This window comes from Triticum aestivum, chromosome 6B (assembly GCF_018294505.1).
Source record: "Triticum aestivum cultivar Chinese Spring chromosome 6B, IWGSC CS RefSeq v2.1, whole genome shotgun sequence".
NCBI classification, from domain to species: domain Eukaryota; kingdom Viridiplantae; phylum Streptophyta; class Magnoliopsida; order Poales; family Poaceae; genus Triticum; species Triticum aestivum.
Genome location: NC_057810.1, coordinates 45,768,275 through 45,779,866, shown reverse-complemented (window position 1 = coordinate 45,779,866; position 11,592 = coordinate 45,768,275). Strand labels below are relative to the sequence as shown.

Sequence of the window (11,592 nt, the reverse complement as noted above, 5' to 3'; positions counted from 1 at the left end):
GCCAGTTGCAACAAATTCGCAACCGTCGTCGCCAGCCACACTTTTTCCGTCTTCGTGTTTGTAGCAAAAACGGGAAAAGCTTCAACCAGTGCATGAAAAAGATTCATCCGGTGAGTGAAAAAGCTTCAATGGCCATGAAAAAAAGCTTCATCGGCGACCATTTGTTACACACTTTGTTAGTTTTTGCTACAACCAGTGACCAATTTTGATGCATCGCCGATGGCCAGAGTTCTTCAGATAAGGTGCATGTCGACGATGGAGCTCCGATTTGTTGCAACCGGCAACTTGCAAAGCTTCCACCAATGAGTTCGATGGCGATAGATGGAAGTGGCAACCAGGGAGACAATGACGATGCGAGCGGCATGCACCCGACGGTGAGCGTCGTCGGCGAGGGCGTCCAGCGGCGCACCTAGCGTTGCAACCATTAGGGCGGTGAGCTGCAACCGGTGCTACAACGGCGTGAAGTCGGTGTTAGACTACAGTTAAGATTGAGGGAGGGTGTTAGACTGTATATACGTAGTCTTGTATAGGCCTTGTATTGTACCTCTTGGTACGTCTATATAATGAGATAGCCACACCCCGTTTTAGGGTGTCGAGCCAGTTTCCCAAACCCTATGTTTTACAGTCGGAGCGGTGACCCGTCATGGCGATGAGCTGCAAAAACACGACGGTCAGCTATGAGGGGCCGGCGATGAGGGATGCGAACGACGGCGATGAGTTGCAAGCACGGCGCTATTAGGCCTGGAAATGGAAACTTTGGACCCGGGAGATGGGGGAAGGCCGGTGGTGCTCGCTGTCAGCTCTTCTTCTCTCCGCGCGCGGTGGCGTGATTTGGGGAAGAAAACCACGGATACAGGCGGAGGATCTGATCTGACGGTTGAAGGGGTTGCATCACACGCTGCATCGAACGGCTGGGGCTCGACCGGCCCAACAGTTGGGCCACCGCGCCGGCGCAGATAGCTGCCCAACTTATTATCTTATAAAAGAGGGAATTAAAAAAGAAATCAAAGGAATTTTGAGGAGTCGAAGCCTTCTAGGAGTTCGGCTGGAGGCGCTGTTAAAGATCCTGACAGTTCGAAAGAGAGAGCAATCCTGACAGGAATCCCTGGGAAGAAGGTATCTTGGGCAGGCCTCATCGCAGCTGTCCATCACCCGAAGGAAAGAAAAAAGCATATACTCCGTACTTACTAGCAGTTGATAGCCCCGCCGCCGCCCGCCCGTCGGCTCCGGCGCCTGCTCGAAGCTGAGTTCAAGAACAGAAGTGATTTCTCGACCAAAAACAGAGATTGATAAGGAGAGCTCGAGAGGAGTTGAGATCTGAAGTGCTTTCTCGGCCAGATCCGATCCGAGGGAGGAAGGTATCGTCGTCTGCTCGTCCATGGGGATGCTAGGGCTGAACAGGCTCGTGTCTCTGCAGAGCGACCGGCCGCGGCGTCAGCAAGGGGGAGTTTCAGGTGGGAAAAAGATGTCGACAGATTGGGTGAATTTTCTCTTCTTTTTCCTATCCATGTCGGGGCTACCATGACCATCCTCCTTTTTTTTCCCTGTCGCAGGTCGTCGGCTTTCGGCCTCAAGGATGGGTAAAAGGAAGGGATCGCCCTGTCAACAAGATGACGATGGCGATGATTCTCAATCTGGTAAAATTAGGAGAACAGCAATCAAGGAGCTTCCTGAGGTACGGAGGCGGTAAAGTTTTGAGGATCGCAAGCATGATATCACTGCGACTACTCTCATCTGACTAATTAATTGTCGGGACTATGCTCGGCTAGCTGCATGTTATTACGATTTGCAAACAGAGAAAAGATCCTTTTGGTCACATATACTGATGTACTCACTCCGTAAACTAATATAAAAGCGTTTAGATCACTACTTTAGTATTCTAAAAGCTCTTATATTAGTTTACAGAGGGAGTAACAGAGAAAATTTCATTTTTTGGTCGGCTTGTCCTGTAACAAAGTTCGAGCGATCATTGATTGGCATAGTCATTACAGAAGAAATTGGAAAAATGATTAATCTTTCCACCTGCTTCACAACCTCTCCAAATCATGGATTCTTCTATTGCGCTACCTAAATAAATAAATCTGTAAAAAGATAACAAGATTTTTCACAATTGTTCTATAGATGCCTTAGGTTTGATTTTTTAGCTTTTGTGCAATTTTGTGCTACCTAAATCCATAACAAATTTTGGATTTATGAATTGAACTCTGCATTGCTTGCCCTTTTCTTCATCTTTATGGTCTTCTTGAACAATTATCTCTTCATCTTAGTTACCCTGGTTCTGGTTTATCATAGGATGTGTAACTGCCAGATTGGCAGATTCTGTTTCATGGTCTGCCATTCAGATATGCTATCTTTGCCGTTTGTTTAACACTGTTAGCAAAACTTCTCTATGAGTTGCTGAGTTTCCCTAGCAAAGTTAGTTCCTTTGCACTGCCTACTATCTAAAGTAGCTGGATTTCTACTGTTATTTTTTTTGTCCAGTTGAACTAATGACCTTATGTTCTCAATATTGATCTTTCATCACATGCTTGTATGTGCAGGACATATTGTTTCGTATACACTCCTTAATGCCAATGCGTGAAGCTGCTCGTGCTGCTTGCGGATCTCGTGCCTTTTTACATTCGTGGAGATACCATCCCAATCTCATCTTTGATAAGGATACAATTGGCTTTCCCTTTTTACATTCGTGGAGATACCATTCCGGCCTCATCTTTAATAAGGATACAACTGGCTCGAAAGAAAGTGCGAGTGGAGAGAAGGTCCACCACAAGATTGACTGCATTCTCAGGAAACACAAAGGCAGCTTGAAAACATTCAGGCTTGACTACGCTCGAATGAATGGGCTTGATGACTTCAGTTATCTTGACAGTTGGCTTCAGATTGCTCTTAAGCCTGGGCTTGAAGAACTCACCTTCATGTTGTCTGCATCAATGTCTCAAACAACTGGAAAATACAACTTCCCATGCCCGTTGTCTGGAGCAAAGAGAACATACAACTTCCCATGCGCGCTTTTATCTGACAGGGTTGGAAACTCGCTTCGGTGCCTTAGACTTGGTCTCTGTGTCCTCCATCGCACAGTTGAACTTGGCCCATTGAGAAGCCTAACATGCCTGTACCTGCGTCGTGTGAGCGTCACATGGAATGAGTTAGAGCGCCTTCTTTCCAACTCTCTTGCTTTGGAGCTATTAGATCTTACTAGTTGTGATGAGATTAAATGTCTGAAGTTATCTAGTGCCCTGCAGCGGCTCAGCTGGCTTGGTATTTTGGCATGCCAGAGATTGGGAGTGATAGAGAGCAAAGCTCCAAATCTCTCTAGTCTCTGGCTGAGATCAGGATGCAGGTTAGACTTCTCACTTGTGGAAACATGGCAAATGAAGAAACTATACTTGGTACAAAGCAATCTTATCTATGATGCCCGTGCCAAGCTACCATCCGTTCTGCCAAATATTGAAACTCTTTACATAGAATCACAAGATGAGGTATATATATATTCGCTACAAGATTATGTGTTGTAGTTTAGAGATATGTACATATTATATTATTAGTCATAATATCTGGTGTAGAGTGTATCTGATACATGAAGTTTTGTGTGTGCAGGTGGTTGATGCACCAATGCTGCCTACGAAATTCCTCCACCTTAAGCACCTGACCATTATTTTGAGATTAGGACCAAACGATTCTGGGACATATGACTATTTTTCTCTGGTTTCTTTCCTGGATGCTTCTCCTTCCCTGGAGACTTTGACATTAGATGTAAGTCTGTGGCGCTGTTCTTTTAATTCGTCCTGCAAAGTCATCCGATCAGTTTGGGTCCAGTTAACTGAATCAGATTATCCTTTCGATTGTCAGGTGACTCAGCGGCGTATGGTGCATGAATCAATTTTTGTGGATTCACAACTGAGGCACATGCCCGAACACCACCATGGCCACCTCAAAAGCGTGAAGATCAGTGGCTTCAGCTCTGCGAAGTGCTTGATTGAACTGACATGTTATATTCTCAAGAACGCGGTGTCACTTGAGTATCTTACATTGGACACCATTTGTGGGCAAAGGTGTTATGATGAAGGTGGTGACGGTTGGTGTTTTCCCATGGCGGATCCTATTCTCGTGGAAACCCCTAGGACGCTCTCGGCTATCAGAACATACATTGAGAATAAAGTTCCATCTACAGTTAAGTTAACTGTTCTGGAGCCTTGCAACAAGTGCCATGGTAAAAGACTAGAGCGGCTATTATCACTGTCGCGCAATGTCATTTCCATTTAATTTTAGATGGCCCATGTTTTGCTTCTTGAACCATTTGTGTGACCTACTGTACAACAAAGTTTTAATTCAGATCTTGGATGGACCATTTTTATCTTTTTTCCTGGTGTGGCATGTTAATATGCTTGCAAGGATTAGCTGACCAATGTTGAAATATTCTGTTGCAAGATATGATGTGCTTTTTTTGGCAAAGTACATTGTTACTGGCAGCAAAGCTTAGTGCTTAATCTGCTACAACCAATTGCCAAGGGAGGCACAAGCTGCGGCAAGCTGCCAAGTATACAACTGTTGACCAAAGAATCCATGGAAGGAAAGAAAAAAAAACATAAGAATAATAGACTATAGTAAAAAGTAAAAGGAAAAAAAACAGCCAATCTTTCATATTGTTGTTGGATGGTCAAGGTCTTCAAGACAACAAGAGTTGGGCTCAAATCATTTTCGCAATAGACTTCAGAATCTTCTTATTTGTTGACATCTTGGTGCCTAGTAACATCTTTCAAAGTTTCCAATTCACCTTCACTTACAGATTCTTGCTTTGTTGATCACCATGGTGTGCTTATTGGGGGACACTCATAGGTCTTGTGCCCACAACCGTTGCAAGTGAAGCATCCAATCTTGCTTTTATTGTCGGTGGAGGCCATGGTGGCACTTGATGTCGAACGTTGTTTGTAGGTATTTGTAGGTTGACTTGATTGAGTTGTCGGAGTTTTCGAGATTGAGGGATCACTACTTGAGGGTGTATCGAGTATCTGAAGTCTCCTTGCTCTTATCTCTCTACCTTCGTGGCTTGATGGGCCAACTCAATCAAATTGGTGTACGGTTCAAAATCCGAGGTTTGCAATGGTTTGTTCCTTGGCCGTGGTCATGTTTGCTCGGATCATGGCAATTTTCATTTCTTTGCATTACTCTTTGACACTCTTCATTCCTTGCTTGAGCACTTGAAGTTTCTTGAAGAGGTCTCGAGTCTAGTGACTAGGAACAAAACAGTCTCGCATGACGTCCGTCAAAGCATGTGGAGACTTGGGCAACTCATGTGACAATGAGGATATGGAACGTTTTATGCGTCCGAAAGACCTCGCGCTGGCCATCTTTCAGATCTACAAGAGAAATTGTGTGTCCACCAAGCTTGCGGAACACGTGAGTGGCTCAGATTGACGTCTCCATGGTAATGTTGGTCGACCACATGCATGCATGATGCAGCCACTTGTCTTGCATCTAAGAGGTTAGGGACACCGTCTATGCAAACGGCCAATGACCCTTACTCCTCCTCGGCCTACATCATTCAGTTTCAAAACATTGTGGTTTCCCCCATGAAAGAGGTCATTTGGAAGAACTGAATGCAGTTTTTTCTTGTGGTTGATCATTCAAACCCGTGTTTGGGCAGTGGATAGGCTTCACCATCTTGGCCTCTTGGGGTGGCCTAAGGCCAACTCCACCGCACGATCCCAAACGGACATCCGGTTTGGCCGGATTTTGTCCCTTTACGGCGGCAATGGGTTCACCCATGTCCGCTTCTGTCCATTGGGTCGTGGGTGCGCCCAACGCGCGGCCGCACCCTAAATCATGTCTGTGTTGGACGTGATTAAAAAAATAGAAAAACTTAAATAAAATGACTAAAGAAAGTAAATAAACGCAGTTAAAAAAACATAAAACATAAGTTAGGGGTCATGGCCACAAAACAGCCCAGTTTCACGGTTCACTTAACGGCCAAGTGCCATAATTAACATAAAAACAAAATAAAAAAACGCCGCCCGCGCGCTCCTGCCGTGGCCGTTGCCGTCTTCAGTGGCCGCCGGTGTCGTCGTCGTTGCTGACGAGGTCGACGTAGTCCGGCGGCGTCCAGAGATGGGCCGGCGGTCAGTGGTACGCGGGGGCGGGCTGGAAGGCGGGGGCCTGCACCACCTCCTCCCGTGGCGACGCGTCCCGCTCTGGTGACCGTGGCGGCGTGGGGCACCAGTTCATGCCCCCCATGGCGTCGGCCATCTCTGGAGCCGTGCACGACCAGCTCCACTGCTGGCCCACCAGGCCCGGGTGGAACACGGCCACCGGCTCCTCCTCCTCCATCGCCTTCTCTGCGGCCACCATCTCCAGCTCGGGGATGGCGACGTCACCGGCCGCAGAGAGGGCCATCATCTCCTCGAGGCCCTCCCATTGGCGCTCATTGTGCGTCTTCATGGAGTCCTCCATAACACGCGCCATGAGACAGGCCTCCTTCGCTGTCATGCGAGGAGGTGGTCGTGGCGACAGAGATGGTGAAGGCGACGGCGTGGGCGTGAGGCCGCGCACCCGCGTACGCCCGCGCACCTAGGGAGCAGCCGCTCGGCACTCTGGACGTGGCCACCGCGGCCCTGTCGAAGTGCCGGCGAAGAAGGACGCCCGCCGCGTGTCGTGCTCGTCCCGGAATCACGTGTCCCACAGGGCCGAGTCGGGGGCATACCTGGTGTCGTAGTAGAGGTCGTCCGAGAGGAGGCGGCAGCGGCGCTCGATCTCCTCGCGGCGCGCACGGCCGCTCACCGGGACCGACGGGATCGGTACGTGGTCGGCGGACAAATGCCAGTTGTTGGGGAGGTGGACGTCGCTCCAGGGGAGCGGCGTCCTCGTCTCCCAATAGCGGCGGCATACATCCACGTGGATGTAGTGCCGGTCGCGCTCGCCGGCGGTCGTGGGGGCGATGGAGAACGCGGGCGGCGCGGGGGCCCGACGCGGTGGTGATGCGGGCTCCTCCTTCACTCCGCGGCGGCGGCGACCCGAGGACGAGCCAGCCTCGCGGTCGTGCTTCCCCTTGAAGCTGTAGTTCCAGAGCCCCATGGCTGTGAGGCGGCCGGCCGGCGAGTTCGAGGCTAGGGTTTGGGGGTTTGGAGGTGTTGGGTTTCGAGGACCGCGGGGTGGAGTGGGGAGTGTGGACGACGGCCGGTCCACGGCTTCCCCATTTAAGGACCACGACCGTTCGCCTGGGCAGATGACAGACGGGACCGGCCGCGCGTGCGCATTGATGTTGGCGGGTGGGAAGTCTGTGGCCGCCTACCACGCGACCCCGACGCGGATGAGCGATGCGTCCGTTTGCTGTCCGCCGCGACCCAAACCCACATGCGCTTGAAATGTGTCGGCCCGGACACAAGACGGATCAGATGGGTCCGAGCCGTCGCATGCTGGGCCGACCGATTTGTTCCTTTTACCCCAAACGGACGGGGCCAGACGGAGGGGCCTCGCGGTGGAGTTGGCCTAATTGTGGCGGGTGCCCCCTTTGTAGGCATGTACAATTTGAAAGTACCTCACTCAGATGGTTTGCCAGAGCATCACACCAAGTAATAATTTTACAAAAATGCTGGTAAGTATAGGGCAAAAGAACATAAATACAAAATATTGGAAACAATCATTTTAGTCAACTTAGATCCATTCTGGAATCTGGGTAACGATCCATAGTTGCATCAATACATATCTCACCAAACCACATTTTATGCTGTTATGGCTTTATTTTACCCTCAGCTATCACTTTCTACAGCAGCAATCTGAATCCCTCTCGTCAGCAGTGTTGTCCTGTCGGCTGACATAGGTCTCGTAGATCTCCACGAGGATCCTCGGGTCCCTCTCGACCAGCTCCTTGTACTCTTCCCGCTCCGCCAGCGTGGGCATGCTATCCATGAGCGCCGACATGGAGGCCTCGAGCAGCTGCTTCGCGCCGTGCCGGTGCGCAAACGCGTAATGGACGATGGCGTTGTCGTTGTTCACCTTGGACGTGATGAACTTCTCGCAGTAGGTCTTCAGGTGCTTTACCTCGTACTTCTCGGCCAACACCAGGAGATCGCAGGCCATTTGCTCGTCCAGGAGAGCCTCGCCCGTGTACATGTAGTGGACAAAAGCACGGAGGACATCGTAGGACACGTCGTACATCTTGATGACGCCGCTCCGGCTCTCTTCCATCTCGCTGTCAAGCATTGCTCTGAATACAGGAGATCTGCTGGCCTGTTCGAAAGAGAAACACAGGTTAACAGAAAGATACATTCACACCACAGCGAACCAGCATAAGCAAATCAGTAATACTTCACAAATGTGAAATGTGTCGAGTAATAACTAGTTAATGTGGACTTAAGGTGGCAGTGAAATAAGAGAATGGTGACAATCTTAAAAATAAGCGGGAAATAAATCAGAGTTCAAGCAATTTGTCACTCGCTGAAATTAGATCAGCTATGCATCTGAATAACACGAAAGAGTGAAGTACTGTACTGGAAAACATCATAGACAAAGGATTCTGTTGAACAAAAAGTCAACAAATAATTTTAAACAAGGCACATGAGTTTAGTCTAAAACCATTTATACTGAGAGCGAAGTTGAAATTTTGTATAATATAATGGTGCAACTATGGTTGTTGATTCAGGTCTTTGGGGTTTTAGAGTGAAGCAATTTTGGTTGAAAGTTGAAACTCACACAAAAATGAAAAGACATACCCAAAACGGTTGACAAATTGGCAAAGGAGCTACCAGGACAAAAATGAAAATACGTACCCAAAACGGTTGACAAATTGGCAAAGGAGCTACCAGGACAAAAATGAAAATACGTACCCAAAACGGTTGACAAATTGGCAAAGGAGCTACCATGGAGAACCTTACAGCGCAAGACAAAAGATCCTACTATGACTGAATAGTGACGTCTCAACTCACAATTTCACCTGGTGGTACAAATATGCATTTTATCTTCATATAATTATTATTTGTTATACAAATAGTTTTGTTCCCTTGAAAAACTCGAACAAGCATGCATAGGAGAAGGATGCTATACAGTTGGGTAGAAGCTGCCCAGACACCTGATTTGCCTCTCTTCCTATACAGGGCCAGATGAGGCGACAATTTAAGAGATAGTGCTCACTAAGTGCATGGGGCCGTCAGAAGCAGCACCGAGCAATAGAAGGGTGAGCAGGGAGACACGTCTCAACTCACAACTTAGATCCACAATGGGATTATTACCATGCTGAAGATACCCAGACTGTGTGGCCGCAAGGGATTGGGTAGACATAGGTTGAGACATGAGAATAACTGGGAGAGATTAGATTGATTCTTCTTGCTAGATTAAACTGAGAGTCAACACATACTTTTTTTTTCAAATAATGCATCCCTTTTTACAGAATAATGCAACCTTATATACTGGATGTTTTGCCTCTGGGCCTATCCTAATACAATCAGACCCCACCCATAGACCATTCTACATGAACTCCTCTCCAAAACCAACTCAACAGCTATCCTACCACATCTGCTAGCTGACTCCCTCTGGTTCACAACACAGAGATAAGTTAGATATGTATTACTCTTATTGTAACCACGCATTTCAAATATTCTCTGCTTCCATAAAGCAAACCATATCATGCAAATCAGCAATCATTCAGCACAAGGAAATTGCAATTAAGTGAATGAGAATAAACACAAGTCAGAAAGCTGCTCTAAATATCATCCCATTTTCATATTTGCAAAGTCGTTCCTATCATTTTGTCTATGCGTGCAGAACTGCATATGTGCAGTGAAGTCAGAATGCATTATCCTGCAGTGCAAGAAAAGATGCTGCCTCTAAGCACACAAATTCATATAATCACCACACATACCAGGTCGATTGCGTGGCTAGGCGAGAAAGCCATTTCGTGTGTTCATTTTGCCACCATGGCCACCAGGAAAATAAGCCCTCAAGACAGCGTGGTCAGTGGCAGAAATATGTTGGGGACGACCTGAGCCGTGGCTTTCCCAGCCCAGCAAAAAACAGTGGAAGGTGAGAGCAAAACTGGACCTTAATGACAAACACTGTGTGTTATTCCTTAGCCTGTCCTGCCCAGCAACTTTCTTGTAGCTCTGCTGCTGCCGTGTAGTGACTTATTACAGGTGCAGGCTTACCCTTAGCCTGGAACCTCCTCACATGCACCGAAAGAAAAGGATAGAAAGTCGTGTCAAGTTCAAACTAGAATACGGCTTGGTCTTTGGAGCGGTTTCCTAGCTTACTGATTCTGCTTCCGTTTAATTGTCTCCCTAATATGCCTTTATATGAGCAACAAGACGCCCAAAAGCCAGAATACCATATGACACACACACACACACACACACACACACACACACACACACACCTATCTCTATTTATTGTTTTCCGCCGACTAATCAAGAGGTGAGAACTGTGTCCAGCTGCGCTGGCCAACCACTCCACTCGACCCTACCACACCCTCTGGGTGGGTGAGTTGTGTGTCTACAGAGTCGGAGACTGATCTGTTCTTCACGGCAGGAGCTAAACAGGGTTTGTGAGGGCACTGAACTCAATGGCTCTTCAATTCCTTTATGGCCACTCCACCTACTATCGTCAGGATATACATTCCTATTTTCACCCTACTATTTCGAAATTGAGAAATGTCCCTATAAGGCCTTGTTCGGTTACACTCCTCCACAAGAGGATTGGAGGGGATTTGGGGAGGTTTTGACTTGCAGGGGATTAAATCCACTTCAATCCCTGCTAAACCCCCTTCGAATCCCTCTCAACCGAACACAGCCTAAATGTTGATGAGCACAAGATCAATTTTGATGTCCAGGCTCCGTTTTGCCTCAAGCTGTCAACAACGTATTTCCTCTAAACCATTTTCATTAGTCTAATACAGTGAACTACAGAGCGACCCCTGTTGACTGATGTCACACTGGACAAGCTGGCCATCAGCACATCAAGTGTCATACAGTAGAAAACATGTTTCAATTCTAATAAAACTTCACACAAAACGTGCCAAAATTCTATCCAATATGTCCAGAGAAGATAGTGCTCACTGCTCGACGGCAGCAGTGCAGACTAACGACATTGAAGCCGGAACACTGACTTGTGGAACTTTGGGCGTCTTGACAGTATCAGTGCAGACTAATGACACTACCAACATCAAAAAACACCGAGCTAGACTCAAATTCTCACATCTAATCAACAACTACCCTAGCGAAATCTGGCAGCACGCAGGTAAACTAGACCGAATTTGAACTGAATCGCATCAAGAAAACATAGGGAAAGGGGGAAATGGCTCACGAGGATGACGCGGTGGGCAGGGACGGCGGGGGTGTCGAGGCGGGCCCCGTCGGCGTCGCCGGAGGGGGAGGTCGAGGAGGCGGGGATGGCGTGGAGGAGGAGGTCGGAGTGGCCGGCGGCGGAGGCGTCGAGCGTGGGGGAGGGGAGGCGCAGGAAGAGGAGGCGGGAGCGGAGGTCGTCGATCTCGCGCTTGAGCTCCTCCTCCGTCTCGCTGGCCTCCTCGTAGCACTCCTTGCAGGTCCCGGCGTCCTCCTCGTCGTACACGTTCTTGCACGACTGGCAGTACATCTCCTCCGGCCTGCGGCG

The 11,592-nt window shown here is 48.3% G+C and overlaps 2 protein-coding genes across 2 annotated transcripts; one reads left to right on the top strand and one right to left on the bottom strand.

The window, feature by feature from the left end:
* Positions 1–1,092: 1,092 nt before the first annotated feature.
* LOC123133390 (uncharacterized) lies at positions 1,093–4,357 on the top strand. Its single transcript, XM_044552892.1, has 5 exons — positions 1,093–1,454; positions 1,554–1,675; positions 2,541–3,479; positions 3,598–3,753; positions 3,850–4,357. The coding sequence occupies exons 1-5, from the start codon at positions 1,379–1,381 to the stop codon at positions 4,261–4,263; spliced, it is 1,707 nt and encodes a 568-aa protein (XP_044408827.1). The 5' UTR covers positions 1,093–1,378; the 3' UTR covers positions 4,264–4,357.
* Positions 4,358–7,618: 3,261 nt separating this feature from the next.
* On the bottom strand, positions 7,619–11,577 carry LOC123135636 (BTB/POZ domain-containing protein At4g08455; the record flags this gene model as incomplete). Its single annotated transcript, XM_044554793.1, is given in 2 exon segments — positions 7,619–8,223; positions 11,287–11,577. Coding segments are annotated over 2 exon segments (762 nt in total). The 3' UTR covers positions 7,619–7,749.
* Between the last annotated feature and the right edge of the window lie 15 nt (positions 11,578–11,592).